The 23,673-nt window shown below is 36.2% G+C and overlaps 1 protein-coding gene and 1 pseudogene across 1 annotated transcript in view; both read left to right on the plus strand.

Annotated features, from left to right (window-relative positions):
* The window catches only part of ADGB (androglobin), a 159,620-nt gene extending 140,009 nt beyond the window's left edge, over positions 1 to 19,611 (plus strand). The window contains exons 30-36 of the mRNA XM_057739476.1: positions 1,374 to 1,549; positions 7,548 to 7,724; positions 8,470 to 8,572; positions 11,732 to 11,866; positions 17,037 to 17,127; positions 17,823 to 18,006; positions 18,900 to 19,611. Coding sequence (XP_057595459.1) covers positions 1,374 to 1,549; positions 7,548 to 7,724; positions 8,470 to 8,572; positions 11,732 to 11,866; positions 17,037 to 17,127; positions 17,823 to 18,006; positions 18,900 to 19,085 — 1,052 coding nt within the window. The 3' untranslated portion in view covers positions 19,086 to 19,611. The remainder of the gene's footprint in view (positions 1 to 1,373; positions 1,550 to 7,547; positions 7,725 to 8,469; positions 8,573 to 11,731; positions 11,867 to 17,036; positions 17,128 to 17,822; positions 18,007 to 18,899) is intronic.
* On the plus strand, positions 1,860 to 5,534 carry LOC130855491 (calcium-independent phospholipase A2-gamma-like; annotated as a pseudogene).
* Positions 19,612 to 23,673: the final 4,062 nt, after the last annotated feature.

Consider the following 23,673-nt stretch of genomic DNA (forward strand, 5'->3'; position numbering starts at 1 on the left):
CTCATTCTTACTCTCATTTAAGTAACCTTATTTTCTTTCTGTGGTCTCATTATTTTCACTTTTCTGTTCACAAGTTGAATCAGTCCTTTTTTTTTTTTTACTTTGCCTACTCATCACACTCAAGAGCTGAGCTGTTTAGAATGGAATCTCACCTACCTCCACAGAGCTTTTTGATATTTCATGCTCTTATGACAAGGTCTCCAGGCAACTGTGAGAGACCTGGCCTATGTGAATTCTCCATTCTCTCAGGACTCTGGCCCAGGCAAACTGCATGCTGAGATAACTCAGAAGCTTCAAATAAAAAAAAAGAAATCCGGGAACATATCAGTGGAAATAGCAAAGAAAAGGACTCCAAAAATTAACTCCTCCATAAAAACAGTGAAAAAAAAAACAGCAGAGATGATCAGAATCAACTTTACAGGATACTAGAAATTAACAAAGGCTTTATTTAAGAAAAACAACTGTATTTCTCTAAGAAGGGTAAGTTTTATGACATTTTTACTTGCCCCAGTCCCATCCCCTGGTCTCCAGCTCAGCACTAGCCTTGAAAACTAACAGCCTGTTTGTATTCCCAGTACAGGAAAAAGGAAGTGAATCTCTTTCAAAGCCTCATTCCCAGATAAACAAAAACTGAAAAAACTTGTCACCAACAAACCTGCCCTATAAGAAATACTGAAGGAAGTAGTTCAGGCTGAAATTAAAGGACACTAGGCAGTAACTTGTATCCACATGAAAAAATAAGGCACACCATAAGGGAGATTTAAAAATACTTAGAGATGAATGAAAAAGAATTAACAGTATACCAATACTTATGAGATGCAATGAAAGCAGTACTAAGAAGGAAATTTGTAGTTATAAATGCTGCACTGAAAATAAACAAATATCCCAAATCAATAACTTGATCTTCTACCCTAAAAACTAGAAAACTGAAAAAGAAAAAAACTAAACCCAAAGTAGGCAGAAGGAAGGGAATAATAAATATTAAAGCAGAGATAAACCAGTTCAATATTGTACTGGGGATACTAGCCAAGGCAATTAGGCAAGAAAATGAACTGAGAGCATCCAGATAAGAAACAAATTAGATAGTAATGATTGTTATATAACCTTATGAATAAACCAAAACCACAGATTTATACATTTCAACGGGTAGTTTATAGTATGTGAATTATTTCTCAATTGTATAAAAAGGAGTCACACAGATCTTTATAAAAGTCTGCTTGTTTGCTTACTTTGTTGTTAGAAAAGAAAAAGAAAAAAAAATCCAAATGCCTTACCCTAACCATTTTTCTGACTTCTTCCCTTTTTCCTACATAACATGATTTTATTATTATATCTTGACTCATTGCTTTCCTTTTTTTTTTTTTTTTTCCTAGCACATGGAGAGAAACATGAGGAATTAATTACCCTAGGAAGTCCAGATTCCCACACTATTAGTGAGGGACAAAAATCTTTAGGAACTTCCAAAACAACAAAGAAAGGCAAAGAAAAGTTATCTGAGAAAGAAAAGATAGCCAAAGAAAAACAAGCAGCACCTCGCTTTGAGGCTCAGGTGGGTGTGATGCTTTTTTCTTGCTGGAGTCATTTAGTAAATTTAGGTTCATTAGGCCCCTATTTGCCCATATCTTTTGAGGAAATAACTGAAAAATTCCATCTCCCTGTTTCCAGCAGTCATCTAGATAACTTACAGACATTCCTTGAACACCTTCTATAATTAGTCTTCCTTAGCTTAGTGTCAAAAAGCATTAATTGAGCTTTTAGCATGTAAGACACTGTTTTGAGGAGGAGTCCTAAACTGAGTCAGTGAGCGAAGACATGCAGAGGCAAAATCCAACACAATTTGGTTTTTGAATCACTAAGGTATGGGGTATGAGGCTGGAAGGGTAAGTAAGGGTCAGGAGGAGGAGAGCCTTTAAACCTGGTTAGAAAGCTGGGACTCTATCTACAAGCCAGGGGTCCTAATTCCAAATTTTTTCAGTGCCAGCTAGGTAATCCCAATGATTAAGGGTAAGGAAGAGTATGTGGGTGGCAAATTTGAGGAGTGCAAGCACACCTAAAGATACTCAGATTCAAGTCATTTAAAAGCGCTGAACTCAAAATAAATTACCTGAGAGGACAAAATCTTCCTATCATTTGTGATCACAGCTTAGGCTACACAGGGCTTGGAGGTGGGAGGTAGGGGCTTTAAGAAGAGTATGGACATGATCAGATTTACATTTCAGATGCCTTGGTGACTTTTAAGGGTATGAAATTGAAGGGAAAAGACTAGAGATGGGAAAACCATCAGAAAGCACTGCAATAGTCCATACAAAAGAGCACGAACTGTACCAGATACAAGTCAAAGAAAGGAAGAAGAGTACAGATAAAGAACTAGCTAAGAAGCAAACTCGGTATATAGTGATTAATCCAAAGTGGATGATAAAGAACAGGAAAGAACAAAGGATGTCTCCCAGCTTGGTTAACTAAATAGGATATTGGTAGCACTAGTAAAATAGTAAAGAAAAATGAGCAAATAGAAGTGATGACTCAGTTTTCCCATAATCCAGTAATAGAAAAACCTGTCCATTTGCATTTCCAAGATTTAATTTCTTAGCTGTTGGAATATGCCCTTGGAAACTTTGAGAAGTATATAAGCTTAACTCAACTTCCACTGGCAGCAGGAGGAAACTGAAGGGCTGGTGTCCAGGCTGCTGCTCTTCTGTTTGTGTTAAAAGCTCAGCTGATGCAAGCCAGCTCCTGTCCAATGTCAGTGCCAGGAAGAGGTGAGTTGCCTCTGCTACAGAAGCAGTTTCAGCCTTCATGGCATAATGCAAAAGGTCTTTTGAGGTAGTAGAGAAGCAAGCGATTGTATTTTCTATGCTCACCTAAACATTATTAGAGGATAAGCCACATCAGTCTACAAAGAGGATTTCATATAAGCAAAATGAAATGTAAATAAAGGAGCACGCATGCCACAACTAAAAGATCCTGCATGCTGCGACTAAAACCTGGCATAGCCATATAAAAAAATTAATAAATAAATAAATAATTTTTTTTAAGTGAAATGTAAATAGACCAAAAGTGAAGCACATGCTTAAAGTAGAACTGGCACTCTCCAAGCAACCGTGGTTTACATATTGGAATTTTGAAACTTAGCACTTCTGCTCCCAAGGGACTTAGAAAAGTGAGCATTCATATGTCATCCTTGAGCTTCATTTCAAACGCTATTTTTGACAATCAGAATGAAATGATTTCGTGTTTAGCTCAACTTAAGCTGAGTTCTCAAATATTAAGAAAAGTATCGGATAGTGGCTGATTAAAATGGATCAAATCTCCGAAGAAATATAGTGTTAAATCACTGGTAAAGAGAAGTCATGGTATAAAGATGAAGAAAGAGTAAACAAAGCCTTTTGCATTACACAAATGGTTTAACCACAAAATTTGGAGAGTCATTCTACTTTTTATCAAGTCATATTGATTCACACTTCAAACGTGAGGGGAAAAAGTCTCAAAAAAAGGAAAATAACATTTCCAGGACAAATCCGAAATTGAAAATAGAAACATTGAAGAAGGGAAAATGCAGTTCTCCAGATGCTGGTGCCCTGACTGATAAGAAGCTAGGCTCAGAATCTTCTTTACGTTCTGTAGACAAGCCTTCAAGTCCCAGTGGGTCACCTGAGGTTCTTCTAGTTTCTACTAAACAAAGTACTGCTAACTCTCTTTCTTATCCCACTGAAGGTGTACAAGCTTTAGTGTAGATGGTTAAATTGGTGGACTTGTTCCCAAATTAAAGTATGACTCATTTCAAAGAACAGGAAGAGGCAGTTAAAACTGAAAAGACTATTCGCAAAGACGAAAATGGGGAGAAGATAAGGCATTTATCTCTTCAACAAGAAAAGATTGCTGGGGTGAGTACTGATGACACAACCTGGGCATTCATTCAAGCATTAAGAACAACTGACCCAAAGCACTGCATTAATGGGGTTGAAGAACTGACTTTTCATCTTCAAGAATTTCCTGAGGGAAAAGGAGTGGCTGCCAAGGAAAGAATTATTCCATATTTATTAGTGACTGAGACAAATTAAGGGTGACATTCTTCAGGCTGCACTTACAGAAATTTTAGCCTTAATTGGCTACATGAATCCAGTGAAAGGAAGAAGAAGCCTAATTCGCACAATTGATGATGGAAGAATGAGGGGTGTAGTTGCTCTTCAGACATTGTAGAAATTAGCTGAACTTGGAAGCCAGTTCATCAGCTCTCTGACTGCATTTGTAGTGGAAGTACAGGACCCAGATTAGCTTTCATGTTAGGGTTGTTTCATATGCCCTTGTATGAAAGTAGGGACTTTGTTGAAAATTAGGATGAGATGTGTTCTCACAAAATGTCATTGTTGGAACAGTCAAAATGAGTTGGAGCCCTGCATTTTACAACAGTCAAACTTGGGGAAATATTCTTAAGGATGGAATGGGATACACACCAATGATAGAAACAGCAAGAAATCCCAGAAGTCCTAAGGTAGCTACAGTAAGTACCATGGTAAACAGAGGGATAATGCCAACAAATTTTGTGTTCTGAAACTATGGTCCTTTTCCTGGAATTAACTCTAACTAGTTGGGAGGCTGTAAGTATAAGATGTGGCAGGTCACCAGAGCCACATCTGCTGCTCCAGGCTACTTTGCAAAGCGTGAATTTGGGAAACGATCTTCATCAAGATAGAGGTTTGCTTCTAAATAACCCGTTACATTAGCAATGCATGAGTCTAAATGTCTTTGACCAGACATCACATGAGAGTGCCTAGGACATTGGACATTGGGCATTGGACATCATGAGAGTGATGTGAGAAACACTGTGACACACACAAGCTTGAAAACCAAACTGTCAAAAGTTATCAACAGTGCTATAGATACAGAAGAAACCCATATAATACTTGATGATTTGTTACTTCCTGACACTTATTTTAGATTCAGTCCTATAATGTGTGAAAACATACCTCTAGATGAAAGTTGAAATGAAAAGCTGGATAAACTGCAGGTAAAAGGGTTGAAATACATAGAAAGAAATGAAGGACAGGACTTCCCTGGTGGCACAGTGGTTAAGAATCCACCTGCCAATGCAGGGGACATGGGTTCAAGCCCTGGTCTGGGAAGATCCCATATGCTGTGGAGCAACTAAGCCCAACTAAGCCATGTGCCACAGCTACTGAGCCTGTGCTCTAGAGCCCATGAGCCGCAACTACTGAAGCTCACCTGCCGAGAGCCCATGCTCCACAATAAGAAAAGCCACTGCACTGAGGAGCCCATACACCACAACGAAGAATAGTCCCGGCTCGCCACAACTAGGGAAAGCCTATGCACAGTAATAAAGACCCAAAGCAGCCAAAAAATAAATTAAATAAATAAATGAATAAATAAATTTATATAAAAAAAGAAAGAAATGAAGGAAAACAATGAAAAAAACTTGCAAAAATATTGTCAAAAAAATTCTGCAGAAAACTAATGATTGGATAAAACTAAAAATTGGCATGTATGAAGGCCTTCTGTTCCTTTCAAACTTGTAAAGACTGTATGCATACTCTCCAAAATGAAAGCCTGTTCAGAAGATCCACTAAATTTAGTTAGGAATTGTGGCATTCAGTATGAGTTAACTTTCAAATACTCACGAATTCTAGGAATCCTGAAAAAGACAATGTTTAGACCATCTTGTGAAGCACAAAGGGTATGTTTGCTTACAGAATTCATATGGAAATTGGGGTTTCTGACATTAATAGTGAATTAAGCCTTAGGAACCTTAACATTGTGCTAGTTGGTTTTAGTATCTACTGGTATTATATTGTTTGATGTTTGAAAAATTATTAACATATAGGCCAAACAGGAAATCAAAAACTATCATAATATACTTTTTATTTTTGCTTTAGTCACCAGAATTATGCGGATTCTATTTGATCATTTATTTTATTTCATATCGAAAAGCTAATTTCTTCTTAAATTTCCATTATTTATGTTTTTACTAGCTACATTCTACAATCCAAATACTGCCTTTTAGGAAAAGTTTTAGAAAAATGGAACTTCTCTATCAAATTACAATTAAATTTGCAATATGAAAGAACTAGATAAAATTTTCTATTCAAAATTTGTTTCTTTCAGCATTGTTTAGCTCAAAAACATAGGTGAAGTTCCAATCAACCACTTTTTCCCCTTGAAACTTCAAGATAATTCTCTGTTAACTTTTCTAGATGTAGCTACAGTTTATCATTCACTGTTATAAAATCAATTATTTGAATTTGATGAGAAAATAGTCCTATCATTAACAACAACAACAACAAAACTATTCAAGTTTAAAGCAAATAAGCTAAATTCAATCCATAAGTTCTTATAGACATGTGGCCCTCCCTTAGTCCTTCCTGGTGTTCCTTTCCTAATCAAAACTTGATCCCGGAGAAGTTTCTGAAAAACTTATTTATCAAGCAATATAAAAGATGGTAAAAGCTTATGTACTGTGTCTTAGAAGGAGTAAATAAAAGAATTTCCAGTTGTGAGATTTAAATTTTCATCAGAATATTAAGGGAATATTGTAGAAAGCTAGGAGGTCATTTTGATAACCTTAAAACCAAACTGCATGTGAAAACTTTATTCAGTGGTCCCCCAATCTTCACTTCCCCACCTGCATTATGTAATGTGGTTAATTGACATTGTCTCAGTCTTATGTAAAGTGCTAGTAACCACATCAGACTCAAGGTCTTCTCTCTACCAGATGGCTACCAATGAACTTCACTTATCTAGGCCTTTTCAAGTCCTATGTCAGTCTGCTCCCAGCCTAAGGTCCATGAAAGTGATCCTACTAGACAGCAAAATGTTAACTTTCATAAGAATATATATCGAGTATATCCGGACTTGGAAATGATCAACTATTCCTGCCCTCATTTTTGTAAAGAGATGGTATGGGTGAGCCTAAGTATAGTTTAGAATTATTTTTATTTACAGTTTTTAGATGAAATTTGCATAGAGTGAAAGGCAGCAATCTTAAATGTGCAATTCAGTGATCTTTGACAAGCGCGTTTACCATGTAATCCACATCTCTGTCAGGGTTTAGATTACAGACCATCTCTATAAGCTTAGAAATTTGCAATGGATTCTGTCATCCCCATACCTCTCCCCCAAGCAAGTTTTGCCTCTTCTGGAAATTCATACAAATGAATCACACAAGAAGTACTCTTCTGTGCTCAACTTCTTTATTTCAGTATAATGTCTGTCTGTGGAACTGAATTCAACCACACTATGGTGTGCATTAATAGTTTATTACTTTTCAATGTTAAGTACTGGTCCATATATGAGCATACTATAATTCGTTTATCCATTCATCAGTTGACAGGTATTTATATTGTTTCCCCTTTTCTGGCTATTATGAATGAGGCTATAATAAATGTTCTTCTCCATGTCTTTTTGCAAAGATATGTTTTCATTTCTCCTAGGTAAAATACTTAAAAGTGAAATTATGGATCATAGGGTAAAATCTAGACCCTGTTAAAAGGAGGAAAGCATCTGACCCAAAAGTTTTTACTTTACTTTGTCAGATGTCCACTGCTCACCCTCAACAAGAAGACCCAAATAAACCCTACTGGATTTTGAGGTTGGTCACTGAACACAATGAAGCAGACTTTTTTGAAGTGAAAAAAGATACAGAACGAGCAGATGAAATCCGAGCCATGAAGCAAGCCTGGGAGACAACTGAGCCAGGAAGATCAATCAAGGTTATCCCAGTTTGAAAAGTTATCCTTTTACCTTTCATTCCTGAGTGTGGTCTGAAGGAAGAGCCATATTGGTGAAACCACATAGTCTTTCCTTTAGGAAATACCTGGAATTTTGTCAGGCATCAACTAACTAAATATTAAGACCACATTTGAACACATTGCAAAATGTTATTATCCAAATACCCAGATGACTTGCAAAAGCAAAGCACACTTATGGGGCCACTTATGGCCCTAACTGTAGGTCACCTCATTCTTTCACATCATCTGGGATTAACACTGTCTGTTTTTAACACTCCCAACTAAGAATGCATGAAAATGTTTAATACATGCTTTCATGTACTTTGAATAGCATTAGAGAAAAAGCATGTGCTGCTCTTGTGGAATACACATACCTCGTGATTCCTCCTCTCTCCATTTTATATAAGAATCATCACCACAGTGAAACATTAGTATTTACATGTGTTTCATGTCCCCATCTCAGAGTTATTGAGGCAGATGAAAAAGGTTCAGGAGCACCTGGATGTAAGCTAGCATGCCCAGCGTATGAGTTTTAGGACAGTTTCTTCATTAATTCTCAAAAATCACTGCCAAAGTCATGGATGATTCAGAATTTGAGTTTTTCTTTGACAGTTCATAAGAGCTGGTCTGGTTCAGGCTGCCGTATTCACTCACATTTCCCTGTGTCTTTTGAATACTGTTGAGATGGTGTTGCCTATACTGCACGTTGATAATGTCTGTCTTTTAGGCCTCCCAGGCGCGTCTCCATTATCTCAGCCGGTTCATTAAGAAAACGCCTGATACAGAGTGTGTGCCTGTGTCTGAAAGCCAAACCAAAGCAGGGGAAGAAGGTCAGTGGACCCTACCCCCCAGTTGCCCCAAACACGGAGCTGTTACATCTCTTAAAAGCTAGTCAGCAAGTCATGCTTGGTAAAAAGAAAAATTTCAGAATCTATTTCCTTATAGGATTGTAAAGTCATGGACAGTTCTGTAAGAAAATAGATTCTGAAGCATTTTCTTTTTACCAAGTAGGTGTTCACTTTGTCCCCAAGTAGATATGATCTTCCCCATTTAAGGAAAGATGAAACCAGAAATAAGGGTACAGCCTCATTAGAAGGTAGCAGTATGTGAACTTGAAGGCAGGCCCACAACTATAAATCTGGCACCTTTCTAATCCTAATAGCAATAAATAATAGCAATAAGAACCATAGTAATAAAGCTAACTACTTTTATTGAACAATTTGCCTTGGGTCTGGAACTATAAAATACTAATTATTTCATCAAATACTCATATCAACCCACTGATATATAATATTATTTCCAACTTACCAATAAGGACACAGGCCCAGAGTGATTTGCTAAATTCACAAGCTACCCAGAGACAGAGCCAGCATGCAGACAGAGCTCTCCATCACCCCAGGGTCTTCTCACAAACACTTGGCTACCTCCATCTATCACCACACCGAGCTGTCCAGGGAGGCCGAAGACATTCACATCCCAAATCGTGCTTTTCCACTTTAACAACTTTAGGAGTATAACTCAATAATTGTTATAAAAGTAATGTCCCTTAACTTTTCATATGAAGAGTATAAACAGTATAAAAAAATCACCCAAATCCTGTTACTCTGTGACGACCACTGCTCAAAGTGCTTTATGTTTATTGTCTCACTTTAACCTACAGCAACTATGAGGTAGACCTTACAAGTCCCATTTTATAGATTTAGTCCAAAGCTCAGAGGGTCACCTTACTCTTCCTATACCACACATCTAAAAGGTGACCACATTGGGATTTGAAATATTTTTTTTAAGCTCTTTATTGGAATATAATTGCTTTACACTCTTGTACCAGTTTTTGAGGTACACCAAAGTGAATCAGCTGTATTTATTCATATACCCCCATATCCCCTCCCTCCTGTGACTCCCTCCCACCCTCCCTGTCCTGGCCCTCTAAAGCATTACCCATCATCGAGTTGATCTCCCTTTGTTATACAGCAACTTCCCACCAGCTATCTATTTTACATTTTGTAGTGTATCTATGTATAAGCCACTCTCTCACTTCATCCCAGCTTCTCCTTCGCCCTCCACCCCCCCACCCCAGCCCTGTGTCCTCAAGTCCATTCTCTACATCTGCATCTCCATTCTTGCCCTGTCACTGGGTTCATCAGTACCATTTCTTCAAATTCCATATATATGAGTTAGCATATGGTATTTGTTTTTCTCTTTCTGGCTTACTTTGTTCTGTATGCCAGTCTCTAGGTCTATCCACCTCATTACATATAGCTCCATTTCATTCCTTTTTTATGGCTGAGTAATATTCCATTGTATATATGTGCCACATCTTTATCCATTCATCTGTTGATGGGCATTTAGGTTGCTTCCATGGCCTGGCTATTGTAAACAGTGCTGCAATGAACATTATGGTACATGTTTCTTTCTGGATTATGGTTTTCTCTGGGTATTTGCCCAGCAGTGGGATTACTGGATCATATGATAGTTCCATTTTTAGTTTTGTAAGGAACCTCCAAACTGGTTTCCACAGTGGCTGTACCAGCTTATATTTCCACCAACAGTGCAGGAGAGTTCCCTTTTCTCCACTCCCTCTCCAACATTTACTGTTTCTAGATTTTTTGACGATGGCTATTCTGACCAGTGTGAGGTGATACCTCATTGTGGCTTTGACTTGCATTTCTCTAATGATTAGTGATGTTGAGCAGCTTTTCATGTGTTTGTTAGCCATCTGCATGTCTTCTTTGGAGAAATGCCTATTTAGGTCTTCTGCCCATTTGTGGATTGGGTTATTTGCTTTTTTGGTATAAAGCTGCATGAGCTGCTTATATATTTTGGAGATTAATCCTTTGTGCATTGCTTCGTTGGCAAGTATTTTCTCCCATTCTGAGGGTTGTCTTCTTGTCTTGTTTATGGTTTCTTTGGCTGTATGAAAGCTTTTAAGTTTCATTAGGTCCTATTTGTTTATTCTTGATTTTATTTCCATTATTCTAGGAGGTGGGTCATACACAAAAATAAACTCAAAATGGATTAAAGACCTAAATGTAAGGCCAGACACTCTAAAACTCCTAGAGGAAAACAGGCAGAACACTCTATAACATATGTCAAAGCAAGATCCTTTTTGAAATATTTCTAACTCTTAAAGTACTCCTCTAATTGGTAGAGTCTAATGTAATGTTAGGAATATAAAGGTGAATAGAATACAGTTCTTGTTCTTTAGGCTATAGATTTTATTATTAATTTTTAAAATGTTGTGTCAAGTTGCATGTAAAAAATTTATTGCACTGGACACATTAAAAATGGCAAAGAAAATTTTATTTAAGGCTATTACAATAGGAGAGAGACTGAACTCTGAAAATAACAGAAACAAGTGAGGATTTATAACTAACAAGCAGGGAGTGGATGAAAAATTACAGGAATTTGGTTAGGTATCAAGGATCAGGGAAGAGAAATTTGATTAAATATGGAGATGTGGAAGAAGTGGAGTTTAATTGGATATCAAGAGCAGGGAGATTCTCGATAAACCAGTTTAGCAGGATTCTTTGCTAAAACTGGGACTCACCACAAGTCAAGGACAAGGCCTAGTAGAGAACAGAGCTCGGAGAAGACTGACCTGATCATGTAACATACAGGCAACAAAGGCACAATCTTAATTGTACAGCTTGATGTACTTTCTCATATGTGTATACTCAGGGGTCACCATTCAGATCAAGATTTAAAATAGCCCTTAATACATCCCAATAGTCCTCTTCATTCTCTTTCCCAGCCTTTTCCTTCCTCAAAGTGACTATTTGTCTGATCACCATGGATTATTTTTTCCTGTTTTTGAACTTCACATATTTATATATTCTATATGTCTTGCTGTTGTTGTATGTGATTTCATAGAATGCAAGTTTTCTCAGTAATGCATATGTCGTATTTAGTAGAAACATCTTCAAGTGCCATAAAAGAGTCAGATACACAGAATTCCATGAGTTTAGATAACAAAGAGACTATACCATCAGGGAGTATGCTGTGGAAGAAGTGGCAAATGAGCAAGGGCTTGAAGGATCTGGCCAAGTTAACAAGCAGTGAAAGTGGAGGATCATCCCCGGCAGGCAAGGAAGAGCGTGAGCAAAGCACACGGAAGGAAAACATCAGTAAGTATTACCCTTGCTGGTAAGATAAACACATATTTGAAAATAAAAATTCTGGAAAAGATACTAAGTTGAATATATTTGATGGTTAGGGTTAAACATAGAAAACTATATATATAGGTCTTCATTTCGATTATCAGAGTTGGTACTCTACTCAAGGACCTGATTACTGAATACTTAACCTAAAGATAAAAGTGGGAAAATTTTTTTTTAATTTTTAAGTAGCAGTTATATTTTCATATAGTTTTCTGTGTCTACAAATACTAAAAATAAAATTGCAGTGATTGCATATACAATTGTCACTAAATACAGATCTTTTTGTTTTATCTATAGTATATTACATCTTTTATAACAAATTTTAAATATTTGGTTTCTAAAATGTTCTAAAATCTCTATTCTAACACAAACATTTCCATTATATACATACCACATCTTCTTTATTCATTCATCTGTTGATGGACACTTAGGTTGCTTCCATATCTCAGCTGTTGTAAATAATGCTGCTCTGAACATGTGCATATTGGGGTGCATGTATCTTTTTGAAATAGTGCTTTCATTTTCTTCAGATATATACACAGGAGTGGGATTGCTGGATGATATGGTAGCTCTATTTTTAGTTTTTTGAGGAACCTCCAGAGTTTTCCATAGTGGCTGCACCAATTTAAATTCCCACCAACAGTGAACAAGGTTTCCCTTTTCTCCATATCCTTGCCAACATTTATTTGTAATCTTTTTGATGATAGTCATTCAGTAGGTGTGAGGTGATACCTCACTGTGGTTTTGATTTGCATTTCTCTGATGATGAGCATGTTGAGCATCTTTTCATGTGCCTGTTGGTCGTCTGCATGTCTTCCTTGGAAAAACAGGTCTTCTCTCCATTTTAATCAGATTGTCTTTTTTTATATTGAGTTGTAGGAACTGTTTATATATTTTAGATATTAACCCCTTATTGGGGTGTATTTTTGGGTAATAAAGAGGGGTCAGGAAACAGAGAGGAAAGATAAGAGTGAGCAGGGATGGAAGACCTAGAGGCCAAAGCAGCCTATATCCTCAAGCGAAAAATTCTTCAAAGCAGTCTTAAGTATATTTTATTATGTTTGTTTTAATATAAGATGATAAGTTTAATTACACACCATCAAAAAGAAATTTACTCCCCCTTCCACCAAGAAGAGGTGTGCTGTTGTGTGGTTCTAGTATATCCTATAGCACTGAAGCACTGCCATGTACCCCAGGTACTGTTGTTATAGAAGGAGTCCTGCTTGAGAATCATGGGTCCGGTTGTCTAGCTGTTCTCTGGAATTTTGTGTATTGCTCCCACCTCTGCTGTTGGTGCATCACAAATTGGCCCTCACTCCTGAGGAAGTATCACCCATAGGAGATTATAGACGTTGTGAGAGCTTTACATGTTCTGGCCTCTACACTTATGTACATATGTACATATACATATGTGTATATTTATTTACTTATTTATTTGAGACTCCCCAAATGCTGCGTTATTCTTGCTACTCTCTATTTTCACATATAGTAGGTAACTTAGAACAACTTTCTTCGTAACGCCAGAGGACATGTAAATAACATCATTATGGATTTCACTCCTAAGCATTCTCTCTCAACCAAGCCATCATCAAAGTCAAGAGTTCAAACTTTGCTTTCAACTTTCTTCTTATTTCTGGGGGCCTCTGGAAAGTGCCTCTTCCAAAGGTTGGAGGTCATCTTTGTCTTTATTCCCAGTCTTTTCCCCAGGCTTCAAAATTAGTCGAACTATTCTTCACCATTTCTTTTAAACAGCTTTTTTCTTACAATCTACGATGAAAGTTTTCTGCCAGTTCTGCTGCAAACTGAAACTTTTTAAAAGTATAATAAAATAACCCAGTGATGACTAATTGTTATAAAAATATCTCTAAATGCATACTTTCACTTTCAGAACTTATTCCTTAGAGTACCAGTTTGCAGACAGAGGATGGCACACACACACACACACACACGCATACATGAGGACACACTTGGAGCTGCGCTGTTCTAGAGGTCCAAGATCATACTATACTTACAACCTATTCTGATACAACTGTTTTATAGGTGAGCATGAAGATTAACCTTCTCTGCCCCTTTTACACCCTCTCTGTTTAAAAATATATTATTTCACAGGATGAAAGAGAACACAAACATCTAATTAATCAAAAACGTTTTCTTCCCAGTCAGAGTCAGTGGAGCTGGTGTCTTATAGAAACAATTCAAGTTTGAAATGCCAAAATATATGCAACAAAAGTAGATAGGTTCATAAGAAAAACAAATGAACTTTAGAAATCTAAGATCGCAGAGCAACCATGATGAAAAAAGAAAAGTTATTAACCATTGGTTTCTAGAAGAGTCATAGTGTATATAAGATGCAGTATTTCAGGAATGTTTTATTTAATGTTACAAAGTGAAAAACATGACAATTTATGTTTCAATAATGGAGCAGAGTTGGGGTTTGTACTACTGTATTCTTTTTTTCTCATGGATATCATGCCTATAAAGCCATTATATTTTTTAAAAATGCAAAATTAATTTGGTGTTACTGCTTTTTATGTTTTTAAAGTTTTGCATTAGATTATATTTCTGTGAATAATCCTTTTAACAAGTTGTTATAAATTAAACACTTTACAACATTTCTGGAAACTATTACAACCGCATGTGGAAAGCAAGATTAAACAGTCAGCAGGAGGGTGGGATTTTTTGTGTAGCAGAGTGAAGACATGACATACCCTCTCCCCAAAAAGCAATGATAAACTGGAAAAGATTAAGAAGCATTTCAAAATTCTGAGGGCGTATGACTAAATGAAAAATATTTTTTAAAAATAAAAACAACAAAAATAAAGTAACTTAGTTGTATAAATTTCTTATTGCTTCTGTAACAAATAACCACAGACTTAGTGACTTAAACTTCTTGCAGTTCTACAGGGCAGCAATGCTAAAATTAAGCTGTTGGCAGGGTGGCATTCCTCCTGGAGGCCCTTGGGGAGGATCTGTTTCCATTTTCAGCCTCTAGGGCCATTGACTTTTTGGCTTATGGCTCCTTCCTTATATTCAAGGCCCGCAGCATAGCATCTTCAAATCCTTCCGTCTGTCTCTCTTTCCTTCCCTCTCTCTCTCTCTTTCCTCTATGACCATCACCTCATCTCCTTCCTGGATTCAATCTTTCCTACCTGCCTCTCTTTTTCCCTTACAAGACTTCAGTCCAGCTGAATAATACAGCGTTATCATCCCAATATCCTTAACTTAATTGCATTTGCAAACTCCTTCTATGGTAACATATTCATAGACTTCAGAGATTAGAACATGGGTATCTTTGAAGGTCCATTAGTCTGTCTACCACAGTTAGCCTACCAACTATTGCATATTAATGTGGGGTTCCCAAGGTCTGCAGCATGGTAGCTGAGAGAACCAGCAGTCTTGCTGCCAGTTGTAGAAGGGATTGATCTGATTTTAGTCTCCACGGAAAATTTCTCTGTCCATGGATATTGTTGTAAGTAACAGTGAACTCGGTGGCAAGCAATTGGAATAGCCAACATCACAGCTGCATGAGACTGTGATACTGGTCAGGAAAAGCAAAAAGCATGCCAAAAATTAAATAAAGACATCTGGGTAACAAATCGGCTTTAGTGATTTCAACCTTCAACAAGGCAGGATGTCCACTTTAACGGTTAAAGCTAAATAAAACTGTATTGTCAGACAAATCCATCCTGTATATTGAAAATCTTAAGAAATCATGGGAAAAGAGCCAAGAATATCATCCAGAGCTAACAAGTGAGTTTGGTGAGGTCATATGATAGAAGACTAATATATAAATTATGTTTATTTCTATATTTCAATGAGCAATCAAAAATGAAATCGAGACAGTTTAATTCACAATAGCATCTATAATAAATGTATGGAAATAAATTTAACAAAAGTGCAAGACGTATACTGAAAATTACAAAACATCTCTGAAGGAAATTTTGAAAGATCTAAACAGAGAGATAGTATATGCTTTGGGGCTAGAAAACTCAATATAGTAAGATAGTAATTCTCCCTATATTGATCTATAAATTCAGTGTAATTTCTATCTAAATCCTAGTAGACATTTTACAGAATTTGACACGCTGATTCCAAAACTGATATGAAAATGCAAATACCTAGAATGACAAAATAATTTTGATAAAGAACCAAGAGGAAGGATTTTAACTATATGATTTAACTTCATGATTTCAGAATTTATTGTGAAACTAACAATAATTGAAACACTATGATTTGACAGTTTCTTAAAAAGTTAAACATAATTTTTTTGATTCCTACTTGCATGAAATATCCAGGAAAGGCAAATCTACAGAGACATAAAGCCTGGGGCTTGTGGTGGGCATGTGGAATGACTTTAAGAGGGTACAAAAGAATTTATTTGGGTAATGGAAGTGTTTTAAAACAGGATTTTGTTGCTGGTTGCACAACTCTGTAAATTCACTAAACATATTGAATTATACTTTTAAAATTGGTAAATTTTATAGTATGTAAATTACACTTCAATAATTTTTTTTTAAAGAGAGATTAAATGGCCTGGAGAGGCTGAAAGGTTAATATCTTACTCTCTAAAGTTTATTTCTTAAATCTATTCTTGTGGGTTCATGAGTCTGTGGGGTAAAAATCTCCCGATATTTGATTTTCAGTGTTCACTTGTTCTATATTGCCTACTCTACTGGACTAAAAGTTTCTTAAGGTAGGATACTGTGTCTTAAAACATTTTTATATCTCATCCCCATAGTGCTTAGAATAGCTTTCAGGGATAGACCAAGCTCTTTAAATATGAGTTTATTTAACTTGTTTATAATGAAATTTTGTAACAAAGTATGACTTTTTTGGGTCTCTTTTCACTTAACTATAATTAGAGTAATTTTGTTACTCTTCTTATAGTGCATATTTATTTTTTTATATTCATTTTGTCATCTCCTTCATTTAACTATAAGTATAGTTACACCAGCTAGAGGATAAACATAAATTTAATCATATTTCATTAGTCATTAAACCACATTAAAATCATATTTAACAAGGCAAATCCAAAATGTTATCAATTTAAATGAGATATACAGTTGTTTAGTTAGTCATTGTTGATTCTTTCTTGAAAGCTCAGGATGTTTTTTTTTTTTTGTATTTTTAACAACAGGGCCTCGTTCACGATCTCCAACAATTTTGGAAATGTCTCCACAACTTATTCGAAAAAAACTAGAATGTGTAGACTTAGGTCAATATATACGGTAAGTTTTAATAAACATGATTAATGCAGACATCTGTGTTCATAGAATTTTGGATGGATTGTCAATAGGAAGTTGCTAAACAACAGAAAATTTGAAATTAAATGCTTGATATATTTTAAGTGTATTTGAATGCTCAGAAGTACATGGTTTATATCTTAAATTTAGCACATGTTTTACTAGGTCAGTTACAAAAGCATTTAAATGTTTTCTGTAAAGATTTAATTTGTAGCCTAGTTAAGGTGAGTTGAGCTACAGAAAAATCCCATCAAACCTACTGCTATCATTTAATTAGACTGAATTTTCTTAAGAACTAAGCAATAGGATTAATAGAGATATTTACTCAAGCACATTTATCAGCTTGAAAACATTTTCAAACCTATTTAGCTTCATAAATTAAAAAGAAAAAACCTATAAAATATTCTCATAGTTTCAAACACCAATTCCACAAACACCTCTTCAAATAGTACATCTAATTTTGCTGGTATTTTCCTAAACTAATTTCCTAAAATATTAGTGACAATAAATGGAGCCTAGCCCATGTAAAATAATGGTTTATTCTTTCTGTTCCTGATATTTGATTTGATTCAGATATCAGACCACCGCCCAACTGATATGATTTTAAATTATTTGAGTGCTAAAGTTCATTCCAGAGTTCCCAAATGACTTATGATCTCCTTTGATGTTTTTATGCCAAGAAAAACAAATACTGATGCTCTACTGCAAACAGATGAGCTGAATCAGCAGCAGGCAATGCAAAAGGCAGAAGAGGTCCATCAGTTTCGACAGTATAGAACCAGAGTCCTTAGCATTCGCGATATTGAGCAAGAAGAAAGGCTTAAAGTAAAGGATAAAGTTTTGGAGATGTACGGGGAAATGCGGGTGAGTCTAAAAGGGCATATACTTGGATCACAACTGACAAATTCTTCTGTACTATTAAAAAGGTATGAGTCGTATTGTAACCAGGTAGAAAGAAGTCTTGAGAACATTTCATTCCCAACTTCTCAGAAAAGTGGCAAATTAATTATAGACATCTATTTTACTCACTCCCTAAAGTCCCTCTAAAATACAGTATTGGAAATTTATCCACAAAATGGGAGGAATGGGAGAGAAGACAACAGCAAAAATATTTGTGAAATTGAAAAGTAGCTGGAGGAAGATCACATTAATAGACTTCAAGTAGCTAAATCCTAAGCTGGCAGTAGAAAAATTCTTAATAATCAACCCAGTTTATGCCACAGAATTCCCCAAATGCTCAGAAATTGGTGGCACCAGCCACATTAAGAAGTGAGGGTGAAGTGAGTGAGAGGGAGGAAAAAGGAGGTATTATTTGGAAGTTCTTCAAGCACGAATCAAATATATCAATATTTGGTCAGAGCTAGAATGTGTGTGGGGAATGAGTAATTTATTGAGCAATTACTGTGAGAGACACACATGGCTGCATATTTTATACAGATTTTATCTGCACTCATTTAGAGCAGATAGTTCTTTATCAAAATCTTTTGCTTCTTTCTTCACCTTTCTCTTTATTTTTCTCCTACTGATGCTTTTATTTACCATTCTGTAAAATCTCATGTGCCCTTTGTTATCTCATGTTTTATGCACTGAGAAACATTTGAGACCATAACCTAATTTTCATCTTTCTTCAATAATTTCCTACATGAATCTGTTGGCATGAGGAAAGGGAGTGCAGTTTCTTCTGGAACCATAATAAGCCTGTAACAGTGGATTTTATTTGCTTGGTTGTTTGGTTGTTTGTTGTTTGTTTGGAATAGGACTCCTTAGATGAAGCCCGGCAGAAGATCTTCAGTCTCCGGGAAGAGTATAGAAACAAGTTGCTGGAAGCTGAGCGCCTAAGGTTGGAGGCTCAGGCTGCGGAGCAAGCCGCCATCCGCGTGGAGCCAGAAAAGAAGGTCTCGGCTCCTGACACCCAGAAAAAAAAGAAAGGAAAGAAAAAGTGACCAGCGGATGCCCAATACTACCTTTCCTCCAAAGAAGAAAAACCTATTTTTAATTATCTATAGCTTTGCCTGTTGATAAAAATAATATATTAGGTCAGTTGAAAATAGACGTTTTCCCACCTCAGAAGTAGTTTCTGTGTTTTGATGTTAATTTATTGTTTTTTCCCTGAAGGCTATTGTTTGAGTTTAAAATTTTCTAATTTCAATAAAAACAGTCTCAAAATGTTTGGAATGTAATAAAAAATGTATGTGTCTTACTCTGAATTGCTTCATTTTTAGTTAGTACTAGAACAGGATCAGAAGTGAACCAACGGGGATGCCTTTGAAAAATTCAACAATGAGAAAAATAGCTATAGCTTTTTTGTCTCTAACTTTAAAGACTTTAAAATATTAAGAAATATGCTTCAAAATCATTAAACAGGGTAGAGATGATGCTCTGTGTGAGTCTAGATTCAAGCATGAAAAAACATACTCAAAAAAAAACCCTCCAAAAATAAATAAAATTTTTAAAAAGTTTTAATAAAAATTATGCTTCAGACTTGTGCTTTTTTTTTTTTTTTTCAAAGCAGAATGTCAACAAACCCCCTTCACTGGGCAAGAACTTTTGTGGGTTAAGCACACACTCAAAGTGTTAGAAGTTTGAATCCTAACAGTGAGTCATAGCAACCCAGGCATAGAGGATGTAATCGCACACATCCCTTGTTATGTGTACCAGCACTATATGTCTCGTAATGCATGGCATGTTCTTGCATGCTAGTTAAAAAAAAATATATATATATATACATACATAAATATATATATAGTGAGTGCCTTAACTGAGACACATGGTAGGAAATTGACTTTTCCCACAAGCACACTTCCAATTCATGGCTTTCTCAGGTGAAAACTCCCATAATATTTTTGAACCACTCAAAGCTGTTCCACTTTAATAGATGATTTTACTTTTTTCATTTATTTAAATTCTTTATTATTAAAATTTTAATTCTTTATACATATGTATTTGTAAATTTACTTAAATATGCAAACGTGCATTTTTTTTTCTCTATTACTCTTTGCCTGCACTTTCCTTCACAACCCTATGATCTACCAACGCCTCCCAAATAATTCATGGAAACAACCCGGTACGGATGTTACCATACTTTTCACTCATCTCACATCATTATACATCAATATTTTATATTATATCATGGCTTATTTTACAAATTGACATTTTATTATACATATTTCACTTTATTTTGAGTGAAATACAAAATCTAGTCAAAAGTAATTTACTATTTTTAATTGCTGTGCAACATTCCATAGTATAAATATATCATAATTTAACCAGCTGATTACTTTGTAATTAGATTTTTGCTATACAAGCGATCTACATAAAAATGTGCATGTACCTGTGTGTATCAGGATATTCAAGTACAGTTAACCCTCAAACAACCCAGTTTTGAACTGTGCAGCTCCACTTACATATAAAAATTTTTCAATAAATATATTGGAAAAAAATTTTGTAGACTTGCAACAATTTGAAAAACAAATGAACTGTGTAGCCTAGAAATATAAAAAAAATTAAGAAAAAGATATGTCATGAGTGCATAAAACACACATAGATACTAGTCTGTTTTATCTTTTAACACCATGAAATGTCACAATCCATTATAAAAACTTAAAATTTATCAAAATAAACACTTGCAGATCATACGCGGTGCCATTGGCAGTCAAGAGAAATGTAAACAAACATGAAAAGGTGGTATTAAATCATAACTGAATAAAATTATTTGTAGTGTTGATATTTACTGTAATAATCTTGTAGTCACTTTCTGCTGCTTTTGCAGTGAGCTCAAGCATTATAAATATCTGCTTAAAATGCCATGTGATGCTAATCATCTCCATGTGAGCAGTAGTCTCTCCAGTAAAATGCATATGGCAGTAAAAATTGATCTCTCATGAAATGAGTATTTTTCATATGTTCAGTGAAATTTTGTAAACCTTGAATAACACCAGGGGACCCATACAAAGTGTCACTAGTGATGCTGAAAGTGTTCCCAAAAAACAGAAAAGTCCCGACATTACAAGAAAAAGCTGAATTGCTTGATATGTACCGTAGATTTGGGGTCTGCAGCTGCAATTGCCCAACATTTCAAGATAAGTGAATCCAGAATAAGGACTACTGTAAAAATAAATAAATAAAAGGAAATTTGTGAAGCCATTACTGCAGCTATGCCAGCAGATGGAAGAACTTTGCACTTTTTGAGAAATACCTTTTTATCTTGTATTAAAAAATGTAGCTTTTATGTGGGTGCAGGGTTGCTCTAAGAAAGGCATAACTATACACTCTAATATGATTCAAGAAAAAGCAAAATCATTATATGACAACTTAAAGCAAAAGGTAGATGAAGGATCTAAAGCTGGATATGTAATGCCAGCAAGGGATGGTTTGATAATTTTAGAAAGAGGTTTGGCTTAACAAATGTCAAGATAACAGGAGAAGCACTTCTGCTGACCTAGAGGCAGCAGACAAGTTCCCAAAAGCCATTAAGAAAATGGAGAAAGGATATCTACCTGAACAGGCTTTTAATGCAGACAAAAATGCTTATTCTAGAAAAAAAAAATACCACAAAGGACATTTATTAATAAGGAAGAGAAGCGAGCATCAGGCTTTAAAGCAAGAAGGGATAGATTAATGCTACTGTTCTGTGCCAATGCAGCCAGGTTTATGATCAGGACAAGCCCTTATCTATAAAGCTGCTAAGCCCTAAGCCTTGAAGTGAAAAGATAAACAGCAGCTATCAGTCTTGGTTGGACCACAGGAAGGCCTGGACAGTGGAACCTCTTTTTCTGGATTGGTCAGTCAAGAAGTACCTTGACAGCTCATGACTGCATTTTAAAGTTCTTTTGATATTGGACAATGACCCTGGCCACCCAGAACCCCATGAGTTCAACACTGAAGGCATTCAAGTGGTCTACTTGCCCCCAAACACAACAGCTCCAATGCAGCCTCTAGATCAAGGGGTCATAAGGTAACAGAGGAAGAACAAAACTAACACTGTGTTGAAACGGCCTCCCTCATTCTTTAGCCTGTATGTTCTATTACTTCAGCCCTGCATGTCAGGAGTTAAACATTAGAGAAATGCTGCTTGTACCCAAATAGCTCAGTAAGTTTCCTGAAGAAAGTTCCCATCCCTCCATCCAGGGTTAGTTATGGCTTTTACTTGTTGTAGATAAGTTCACTTCCAGCCTAGAAACTTTGCAGATAAGCAGAGATAAGAAAGGTAAAGTAAAAAGAACCGCTAACAACTTGAAGCTTTGCAGGAGCCTTGTGATTCAGCCTACATGAGCAAGCCGAAGAACAAAGAAATGTTATGCTTCCCTTGAAGGCCAGGTGGCTCCAAAAAGACTGCAATCTGCTTTTACCCTTTAATCTTCAACCCGCCCACTTCCTCTTTTCCCTTAGCATAAAAGAAGCCTGAATCTACTCCAAGATAAGATGGTTCTTTAGGACATTATTCCTCCATCTTCTCAGTTTGCTGGCTTTCTGAATAAAGTTGCTATTCTTGCCCCAACACCTTATCTCTCAACTTATTTGCCTGTCGTGTTGTAAGCAGTACAAGCTTGGACTCAGTAACTGTAAGGAACTTCAAGGCTTATTACACACAGGAAAGGATTACAAATGCTATGGAAAAGAACTCCAATAGGGAAAACATCACAAAAGTCTGGAAAAATTACCCCATTGAATATGCCATCGTTGTTATAGAAGAAAGTTATGAAAGCCATCAAGCCCAATACAATAAATTCCTATTGGAAAAAACCACATCCAGAGGTTGTGCATGACTTCACAGGATTTTCCACAGAGCCAGTCAAAGAAATCATGAGAGAGACTGTGGATATGGCAAAAAATGAGGTGGGATGGGGTGAAGGGTTTCAAGACAAGGATCTTGGAGAAATTCAAAAGGTAATAGACACCACACCAGAGGAATGAACAGAAGACAACTTGATGGAAATGAGTGCTTCCAAACCAGTGCCAGATGAGGAGGAAGAAGACATAGAAAAAGCAGAGCCAGAAAACAGACATTAGACAATTGGGAGAAGGGCTCCAATTATTCAAGACTGCTTCTGACTTATTTTACAACACGGACCTTTCTATGTTATGGGCACTGAAACTAAGGGAACAGTGGAAGAAGGATTGGAACCATACAGAAACTTTTAGAGAAATGGAAAAGCAAAAGCATCAGACAGAAATTATGATGTGTTTCTGTAAAGTTAAACCTAGTGTGCCTGCCTCTCCTCCTCCCCTTCCTCCTCCCCTTTCCCCTCCTCCACCTCTGCCATCTTTGAGACAGCAGGACCAACCCCTCCCCTTCCTCTTCCTTAGCTTATTCAATGTGAAGATGACGAGGATGAAGACTTTTATGATGATCCACTCCACTTAATGGATATTAAATAATCATCATGCCTTACAGTTAATAACCTTGCCTGTTGTGTAATCTGTGTGTCTTCACGTGAAAATCTAATAACTGTGCGGCATGAACTGCATAAGATGCTTTTGTGTCATAGTCATTATTATTGTCACCTAAATATTCATCCTGTAGGACTTCCT

This window comes from Hippopotamus amphibius, chromosome 6 (genome assembly GCF_030028045.1).
Source record: "Hippopotamus amphibius kiboko isolate mHipAmp2 chromosome 6, mHipAmp2.hap2, whole genome shotgun sequence".
In the NCBI taxonomy this organism is placed as follows: Eukaryota; Metazoa; Chordata; class Mammalia; order Artiodactyla; family Hippopotamidae; genus Hippopotamus; species Hippopotamus amphibius.